Source organism: Myotis brandtii, unplaced genomic scaffold (genome assembly GCF_000412655.1).
Source record: "Myotis brandtii unplaced genomic scaffold, ASM41265v1 scaffold604, whole genome shotgun sequence".
Taxonomy (NCBI): domain Eukaryota; kingdom Metazoa; phylum Chordata; class Mammalia; order Chiroptera; family Vespertilionidae; genus Myotis; species Myotis brandtii.
Window position 1 is genome coordinate 1,631,535 of NW_005370286.1, and position 9,641 is coordinate 1,641,175.

The window sequence follows — 9,641 nt, forward strand, 5'->3', positions numbered from 1 at the left end:
GACCAGAACCCTTGTCTTCCACCTGGAAATGCTGGGCAGCCCCTCAGGAAGGTGACCTTGAAAAGCACTTCTATTTGACTTTCAAAAGTAGGATGTGAAGTTACAGATCCCCAGCGCGGCCCGCACAGCACAGGCCTCAGAACCACAGGAGCTAGAGGAAGTGCACTGCAGCCCGAGGAAGCACGCGTGGCGGGCGAGTGGGGGTAGCCGGGGTGCTCCCTGTCTCCGTCCCTTTCTCCCGTCCTTACCGGATCTCGTACCGCCACGTGCAGCTGTGCACCTGTAGCGCATAAACACTTACTTTTCCTCTTCCGTCGAAGGCGGGCTCTGGTGATTATAGAGATCTAACTGTTTATAGGTGCTCTTCAGAATTTTGTTGGCATCTTCAGGTAAATCATTCTTATCCAATTTTCTAGAATTAATTCAAACATAAATAACGCAGCTCCTGTTGGGTTTATTCAAATCATCCTAAAAAAAAAATACTCTGAGTCCATGAACCTGTTTCTCCCACTGAACAGAGGCCTAAAATGAATCCACCTCCTTTCTCTCCTCGGCTCCTGGTCGACACCTCACGCGCCTCACCCGCCCCCACCCCCGTATCCGGCTTTCTTCCTACGTCACTGAAAACGAACACACCCCGGACACTGTGCACCAGCCCCTCCACCGGGCCAGCCGCACACACAGAGCCCACCTTGCGGGATGCCAAGCCCCTCGCACTGGCTGCCCCGGGACCCAGGCCTCCTCGCTGCCCTGGCCTCTCCCCTACGCTGGCATCTCGCCCACCCTCCCCCCTCTCCGCGGCAGCAGGTCTGTGCCTGGGTACAATTCCTCTCCCTGGGCCCTCCAGCTGCTCCGGCAGGGTCTCACCCACTCTTCTAGTTTTGCTGAATTTCCTGGCCAGCCTCCAACCTCCCCTGGGGTAGAGGCCCCCCTCCACGGCTGTCCCGCAGCTCCGCCCCCACGGGCACAGCAGAGAGAGGGCACCGGGAAATCTCACGCCTGTTCTCCCTCCCTAAACACTTACTGTTTTAGAAAGTTAATGTGGAAAGTGATGGCCAGGTTAATGGAACGTTTCTTTTCTTCCTGTAACTGATGCTCGTCCATCAATTCATGACGTACCTGTTATGAAACGGAACAAGATATCCGTTCAGGTTTCAATGAGGAACCAGGTAGAGATCGGATGTCGCGTTGAGCTATTCGTTGGCGAATATTCCTTCTTTGACGTTAACATTGGCAATGAACAACTATCTTTTCATGAATTATGTTTAGTACTTAGTTTTTCATATATCACTTGATTTCCAACGCAAGACTTAATAGATGATGAATGCTCTTCATACACGTTGTTATGGTCATTACTCTCCAAGTTTTCCACTGTTTTTAAAAGTCAGTGCTGTTTGTTACAGAGGAAACACTCAGAGGCGCAGTGAAGAACAGCTGTGTGTTGTGTCTGTGTCTGCATGTTTTGTGTCCCTCGGGGGCTGGACCTGCAGGCTGGTTTCATGCAGGTTTCTGACTGAGGACACTGAGCAAAACTACTTCTTCTGCCTCCACGTTGGACCTGCCGACTCACCATCACAGAAAACATCTGCTGGTATCTGTGCGGCGCGTGCTCTTTTACGAACGGCGCTGCTGTGGGACAAAGCTTCGCGGCCTCCTCCTTCCTTCCAGCCTGTAGGTAGCACTCCAGCAGCTCCCTGGAGAACACCAAAGTGGCGGAGAGAAGACGCTGGTGAAACCATTTTCTGTTGCAAATGGCTAATAAGCAGCCTATGACGCTGGTGTTATTTTCATGTTGCACAGACTTCGGAAGACACCGGACGGGCCAGCTCCTTGCCCCGAGCCAGCGTCTGGCTTGGCAGGGATGAGGAGGGGGAAGGGGACTGGACTATGGGACAGGCTCACACTTTCTGTGTTTTGAGTCAAAGCACACGTCCTGTTGTCACACCCAGGGGATGTCACCTACAGTCAGAAACATCCTCAGACCAGTCACACAACGCAGGACCCTCGCTACAGAGCCGGAGCAGTGACCTACGCCTGCACACGGGGGGTGACCGCCCACGGGGCGAGGCAGGGCAGGCGCCTCCACTCACAGCATCAGCTCTGCCTGCCAGTCCTTGTCCTCCTCCTCCGTCTGGTTTAACACGCTCACGATCTGGGAGAGGCTGGGGATCACGTACTGATAATACCCAGGCTTGAGAAAGGGCCTCACCATTTGCCAGTACAGGACCGAGGCATTATAGACCAAGAAGTAATACCTACGGCACAAGAGGAGGAAGTCTGAGACCAGGTCGGAAGCAGAGCCCGTCCCCAGCCCTCTTCTGGGAAGAAAGCTGAGTTCCTCTGTCCCCAGCAGGTGGCAGCAGTCCCCTCTGAGATCTATGGCCCGCACTGCATGAACAAACACGCACAGCCCTCCCAGGGGCAGCCTGGTGCCCTGCTCAGACACCAGCTCAGCCCCGGCCACCATCACCCGGCCACAGGCTCCCGATGCCAGACTGGAGAACACCTCTCTCATTCAGTCACTCCACAAAGTACCCAGCTTCCCACGAAAATATACCACTGAGCAAGGCCTCCTTTGACTCCCAAGGAATAGACAAGAACAGGCAAGAGCAGGGAGAATCAAGGAAGGCTTCCTGGAGGTGACATCCTGCTGAGACCCAAAAGGTGACCAGGAATCAGCCAGGAGAGCAGTGCGGGAAAAGAGGACTGGCAGGCGGAGGAGGGAGAGCAGAGCCTTCCGGGAGCAGGCTGTGTGTGTACACAGGAAATGCAAAGTGTGGGGGGTCAGGACACCCCTGGGAAGCTGGGCTTCTTCCTGAGGGCTGCAGGGAGCCACCTGAGGGACTGAGTTCAGAATCACAGGGGCTGATTCGTCCCTTTTTCTACAGGCCTCTCTTGGGGGGCTGGGGGGGGCTCTGCCTTGTAGGACCCCAGGTGTCTGCCGGTCTTCTCCACTGGCCCTTAGATGCATGCGTGATGCTAATTAACGCTATTACCCAGGAAGGAGAAGGACTCAGGGCGCTGGCAGTAAGACAAGGCTGCTGGTTCCTTTGTGGGTTTACTCAGAGCCCAAAACCCCTGGCATGCAGCAGCGACCAGGCCCCTCCCTGACAGTGCCCACCGCTCCGGCTTCCTGGCCCCAGGGCATGGTCCCCTTGAAACACCCACTGTCTTTAGAACCTCTGGCTTGAGGCCACCAGGCTTCCCTGTCTGCAGGTCCCCACTGAGGGAGCCTGGGGGCTGGGCCCCGCATCTCCAGCACCTATTAAAGGGGCCAGAGAAGGTAGCGGGACAGTGAGTGAGCGAACCCAGGATTTAAGCTGAAATCTCCTTAAAATGTTGTGGGCTTCCCTGTCTGCAGGTCCCCACTGAGGGAGTCTGGGGGCTGGGCCCCGCATCTCCAGCACCTATTACAGGGGCCAGCCAGAGAAGGCCATCAATGGCAGCAGCGGGACAGTGAGGGAGCAAACCCAGGATTTAAGCTGAAATCTCCTTAAAATGTTGTGTCCTATCTAAAAAGGTTGCGTGCAAGCTTACATAGTATTTTTGATGAAGCAAGTATTAATTAAGAAGAAAACTGTGTTGGAGTCTCAGCCAAATCACCTCCACAGACATGAGGCCTGAGCCCAGGTGGTGGCTGGGGGAACACAGGCCAATGGGGGCAGCGCAGGGAGGGATGCTGAGCCCCCGAGCGGCCCGGGAACTGGTGAAGAGAGGCCCGTCGAGGAAGCTGGTACAAATCACCCCCAGGCCCCGGAAACCACGGACCAGAGCAGAGGATGCAGCTACGGGGACTGTGCCCTCAGCCCAGCTCTACCTTAGAGACGTGGGTGACACGATTAGTGCACTAACCACACAGAGCAAGGAACAGGGAGAACCACTCGGTAGATCCTGGTCTAAACCTTTCACACAGTCCCAGTCGGGAGCGACAGAACCATGGCCTACCGAGGTTCTCCTTTCGCAAAGTTGATCGCTTTCATGTACTGAGTCACGCAATTTTCAAACTCCTCCTAAAACACAAAGAATTGCACAATTAGCCCTAGCCGGTTGGGCTCAGCGGACTGAAGGGTCCCGGGTTCGATTCTGGTCAAGGGCATACTAGTATTCCCAGGTTGTGGGCTGGATCCCCGGTAGGGGGCGAGCAGGAGGCAACCGATAAGCAATTCTCCCTCATCATTGATGTTTCTATCCCCCTCTCCCTTCCTCAATAAAAATATATATTTTAAATACTTTAAGGTTTGTGTAGCCTGACATAATTTTGGAAGGGGGTGTTAAATATTAACTGTTGTGATTCCAGATGTGGAATTTTGAGGAGAATCGAGGCAACCTCCTGGGAGAAGTAGAGTAGGGCAGACACCTCATCTCACTGACCATCTTGAGAGTGTCCATGTCAAGCCTCCTGGTCCACAGGAACTAAAAAGACAGCGCAGGGCGCCCTGGCTGGTTTGGCTCAGTGGATAGAACATTGGCCTGCGGGCTAAGGGGGCCCAGATTAAATGCAGGCCAAGGGCGCATGGTGGGGGGGGGCCTCGATCCCCCCCCCCCCAGTAGGGGGCGTGCAGGAGGCAGCCAATCTATGATTCTCTCTCACCATTAATGTTTCTATCTCTCTATCCCTCTCCCTTCCTCTCTGAAATCAATAAAAATATTTAAATAAGCTCCGGGAGCCGGCTCTCACCAGATTTTCGGTGGACTTGGGGGCACACAGCTGGGCCCTGCACAGGTGCGCTCGGCCCAGAAAATGGGTGACCGGCCCCTTCGCCTTGAAGTACATCTGGATGCAGTCCTCGCTCACCTCCGGCTGCCCCATCTGCAAGAGAACACCGCCCGGTCGCTGCCTCCTTCCCAAAACACAAGGCGGAGCTCCAGGTCGCCCTGAGGAGGGAGGGGCCCAGCGGTCTCTCCCTGGGCACCCACCGGGCGCTGTGCCCTCCCCATCCTTCAGCTTCCAGCAGAAACCCCTCGGACAATGACCTTCAGGGCCTGCTCGGCGCACAGAACGAACAGGTCGGGGCTGAAGCTCTCGGTGGGGTCAAACTCGGATTTCCCCAGGTTGGCGGACTTAATCAACTCGTACGCTCTCTTCAGGGAGGTGGCATCTGTCAGGACAAGCGTTGAGGAAGGCTGGTGAGCACTGGGCAGCGAGGGGCAGTCAGGAGGGTCCAAGAGGGGCCTGGGTCAGGCTGGCAGCCCGGGCCGCGCCCCTGGGTGGCCGCCCGACAGGGACAGGATCCTCTCGGCACGGCCCCGCCCCCAGCGGCGCGGCGGGGGAGCCTCAGGTTCAGAATCACAGCCTCCCGGTACCCGCTCCCGGGGGTGGGGGGAGGGGGACCCCAGGGTCCGGAAGGCTCTCGGGGTCGGGTCCCCGCCCACCCTGGTGGCTCTCAGCGCGGGCCAGCTCCTGAGTAATGACCAGGTCCATGGCGCCTCTGCCCCGGCGTCTTCCTCAATCCCTTGCAGCCGCTGGCGGTTGCCTAGCGACAGGGGGACGCGGACTGGTCCTACAGGTCGGCAGCGGGGCCACACTTGTCCGTAAGCGAACTCCCCCGAGCCCACCCTATGCGGGCTCCCCAGCCCCCGAAAGCGAGGACCTCGGGGGAGCAGAGCAGGGCTGAAACCACCCAGAAACACAGCTTATGAAAAGCTGGCCCGGCTTATCAGACAGTGACAGACCGGGGCACGTGACAGCTAGGCGGCTATAGAACCCTACCTCACTCTTACACCAAACATAGCTCTAGAGCAGCGGTTCTCAACCTGTGGGTCGCGACCCCTTTGGGGGTCGCCTAAGACCATCGGAAAACACATATATAATTACATATTGTTTTTGTGATTAATCACTATGCTTTAATTATGTTCAATTTGTAACAATGAAATTGGGGGTCACCACAACATGAGGAACTGTATTAAAGGGTCGAGGCATTAGGAAGGTTGAGAACCACTGCTCTAGAGGTATCAAGAAGTTAAATAAAAAATAAAATGAGACCAAAAATTTCCCAAATAACGCAGATAATTATAAAAATTCTTGGTCTGGGAATAAGTAGGATACAAAACCCAGAGACTATAAAAGAAAGAGTGATGACCCCATAAAAACTTCTAAGTGATAAAAATCTCTTTCAATAACTGGGGAAACATTGGCAACACAGCATCCAGGCGGAGGGAGGGCTGATTTCCTTAAAACCCTACAAATCTGTAGGAAACCACCCAGTTCAACAGACCAACCAGGGAAGAAGACATTAGCAGCATTTAAACATAATAATCCTATATAATAAAAGGGTAATATGCAAACCGACCCTAATAGCAGAAAAACTGGAATGACTGGTCACTATGACACACACTGACCACCAGGGGGCAGTCGCTCAATGCAGGAGCTGCCCCCTGGTGGTCAGTGCACTCCCACAGGGGGAGCTCTGCTCAGCCACAAGCCAGGCTGACGGCTGCCAGTACAGCAGTAGTGGTGGGAGCCTCTCCCACCTCCTCAGCAGCACTAAGGATGTCAGACTGCAGCTTAGGCCTGCTCCCCGCTGGCAAGTGGACATCCCCCGAGGGCTCCCAGGCTACCAGAGGGATGTCTGACTGCCAGCTTAGGCCTGCTCCCCGCTGGCAAGTGGACATCCCCCGAGGGCTCCCAGGCTACCAGAGGGATGTCTGACTGCCAGCTTAGGCCCAATCCCCCAGGGAGCGAGCCTAAGCCAGCAGGTGGTCATCCCCTGAGGGGTCCCAGACTGCAAGAGGGCACAGGCTGGGCTGAGGGACCCCCACCCAGTGCAAAAATTTTTGTGCACCGGACCTCTAGTCTCATAATAAAGAGAAATACAAATCTGAGGAACAAGGTAGCATCCTTCACCTATGGGTTGGGAAAGAGAAAAGCGTTTGACAAGACACTGGTTTGGGGAGAATGTGGGAAAACGGAAGGTCATGTTGAGAAGGCTAACCCCTATTTTGTAAAACTACTCTTTGGAATTCTCTATTTTTTTAGACGGCTTCTTATTCTAAAAAAAATAACTTTGCTTTCCAGCCTGCTCTAGCCTGCTTGAATAATGAGGAAGATAAACTTAGCTGTCTGACCTTGTAGGCCAGAGACTAGATACGCCCATACTCTCATGCCATGCCAGGTGTATTTTTTAATTGGATAGAACTGTGTTGTTGTCAAGGCCACCAGCGACATAACCACTAAGCACACATAGGGCTGGCTTTTTAATAAAAAGGGAAGTTCTGCTTGAAGCTTTGCCCAGAATTTGAAAGGCATTTTTCTCTGGGCCCACCGGTGAATAAAGTGTGACTCCAAACCCTCTGAGCATTGCTTGATTTCTTCCAGTCTTTGTAACATTATGGGAGAATAAACTGGTACCACCTCTAAGGAGGGCAACTTGGGAATATCTGTGGAAATTCCCAATGCACACTTCCTTTGCCCCAGATTTCCACTCCCCCAACCTCTATGCATAACTCAGAGTGAGCCCCAACTCTCTGCTCCTCTCTGACCTGCCACCTGCCACCTGCCCTGTTTGGGGACCCCAGGCAGCTCTTGGAAGGCTCCAGGCAGCAGTTCCTGGGAGGCCATGGTCAAATAAGGATGTCAGGGTGTCACTGGAATCCAGTAACTGTGGGGAAGGGGCAGGAGAGGAGACTTACCTTTCAGAGTGATGCTCTACTCTACTCAAGAAAGAACAGGCTATTTTGTAAGGCTGTGGCCAGCGCTGACTCCCCCTCCCCTGTGGCTCAGAGCAGACATGTAAAGAGAAATGTGTAATGAGATGCAAGAAGTACTGGAGGAACAAAGGGACAGAGGAAGGAAAGCCAGGACAGACAGCAGGGCTGGAGCCAGGCTGGGCCTGCAGGCCAGAGAGGTACAGAGTGGAAAGGACGCCAGCGGGGAAGGAAGGCTGGGGTGGGTCTGAGTGCCTGGTCACTTCCTACAATCCCAGGAGGCCGGGCTGTCTTCATTCATTCCACAGGCAGGGCACAGGCGGAATCCTGCCTCGGGGCTCCGGGCTCCCGAGGGTCACTGCAGGGTGGGGACTCAGGCTCTAGAACAAACCCAGAGGTTCAGGCCCCACTCCGTTAATGTTAATTCCTTGCTGAGCAGCTGCAGGCCACGCTGGTAAGTCAGGGAGCTGCCTGAGTCTGGGGGCTGAGACAGAGAGACGGTGCTGAGTGGGGGGCACGGGGCTGGTGCGTGGTGGTGCTTGGGGAATGGTACCCGGGGAGCCTTTAGGATATTTCACTGCCCAAACCTCCGAGTTTACCTCCTGGGCTCTGCAAGGAGGCTACTGACTACGGAGGGCACACTGGTCTGTGGAGACGGTCCTTTCCTGCATTTGGGGAAGAAAGAGCCTCCACCTCCTGGCCCTGCAGCTCTGCTCCCTGAGGCGCTGGCTGGTATTTTTAGCCACATATTCAGGGGGCCCTCCCTCCCTCCTGCTAATGGCCTCAGTATGAACGGTATGAACGCACTTCCTATTATTCTCCCAGCACCACACACAGCAGGCAGCTAGCTGTTCAAATGCAAGATCCGTCGGCTCTGATGGGCTGCACAGTGATGTGATAGAAATAGAAAATTTCACCATCTACCCATCCAAGTTGGCGACTGAATTGGGATGGCAGCTATGACCCCGCCACCCTCGCACACAGCCGGTGACAGCTGTGCTGAGCCGCGGACCCTGCCCTCCAAGTGCCTGCATTCCCCGGGGGCACCTGGCACCGTCCTTGCTGTTCCCTGAGGTCCTGGCACTGGGCAGCCTTTTGGTGGATACCATGGGGCCCCTGCAGGGTCTGGGTCCTCCGGGTGAGCCCCACTGTGGGGACAGAGAGAACTGCGCCCTCCACGGCAGAGGGAGCATTTTGGATTTGTGTCTATTCTTAAGGTTTGGCCTCTCCTGCTCCTGGGAGAAGTGCCTGCATTCCCCGGGGGCACCTGGCACCGTCCTTGCTGTTCCCTGAGGTCCTGCACTGGGCAGCCTTTTGGTGGATACCATGGGGCCCCTGCAGGGTCTGGGTCCTCCAGGTGAGCCCCACTGTGGGGACAGAGAGAACTGCGCCCTCCACGGCAGAGGGAGCATTTTGGATTTGTGTCTATTCTTAAGGTTTGGCCTCTCCTGCTCCTGGGAGCCTGGGGGCCGCCTCTGTTGTGCTCAGGAGCTGGAATGTTGCAGCCACGCAGGCTCCCCCAGGACCTTCCAGGCACTCCAACCCCTCCCTCCTCATCAGGCCGCTAAGGCTGCCCCACCCGCCTGGTGATGAGGCTGCTGGGAGTCAGGGCTGAGAGCTCTGTTCTCACTGGGCGCAGTGGAACCCGAGGCCGTCCTCCCGCCACCTCCCATCTCCATGCCCCACGGTGCTCCCTGAGACACCCTCCCAGTAAGCTCACACTCAGACCCGCAGGCTGAGACCCACAACAAAACCAAACTCCCTCCTGGAGATGGGCGCTGGCCTTGGGGCTGAGCCAGCTCATGTCCAGTGGCTTCAGCACCAACATCCATGTCTGACTGGCGGAGATGACCACATATCCTGCCCACCTGCGGAGGCCGCTGAGCAGGTGAACAGGGACGTGGACAGAACGTGGGGTTGGGAGATAGCAGTGCCTCTGGGGATTTGGCCGTTCACACCTCAGCCTGGTCCCCAGACTTTGCTCCCGATTCCTTTAG

At 55.6% G+C, this 9,641-nt stretch overlaps 1 protein-coding gene across 1 annotated transcript in view; it reads right to left on the reverse strand.

Annotated features, from left to right (window-relative positions):
- Positions 1–5,458, reverse strand: part of CFAP46 (cilia and flagella associated protein 46) — a 61,554-nt gene extending 56,096 nt beyond the window's left edge. Inside the window, exons 1-8 of the mRNA XM_014550606.1 lie at positions 5,374–5,458; positions 4,975–5,099; positions 4,679–4,810; positions 3,946–4,010; positions 2,091–2,255; positions 1,571–1,694; positions 1,025–1,119; positions 302–412 (exon numbers count right to left, since the gene is read on the reverse strand). Coding sequence (XP_014406092.1) covers positions 302–412; positions 1,025–1,119; positions 1,571–1,694; positions 2,091–2,255; positions 3,946–4,010; positions 4,679–4,810; positions 4,975–5,099; positions 5,374–5,422 — 866 coding nt within the window. The 5' untranslated portion in view covers positions 5,423–5,458. The remainder of the gene's footprint in view (positions 1–301; positions 413–1,024; positions 1,120–1,570; positions 1,695–2,090; positions 2,256–3,945; positions 4,011–4,678; positions 4,811–4,974; positions 5,100–5,373) is intronic.
- Positions 5,459–9,641: the final 4,183 nt, after the last annotated feature.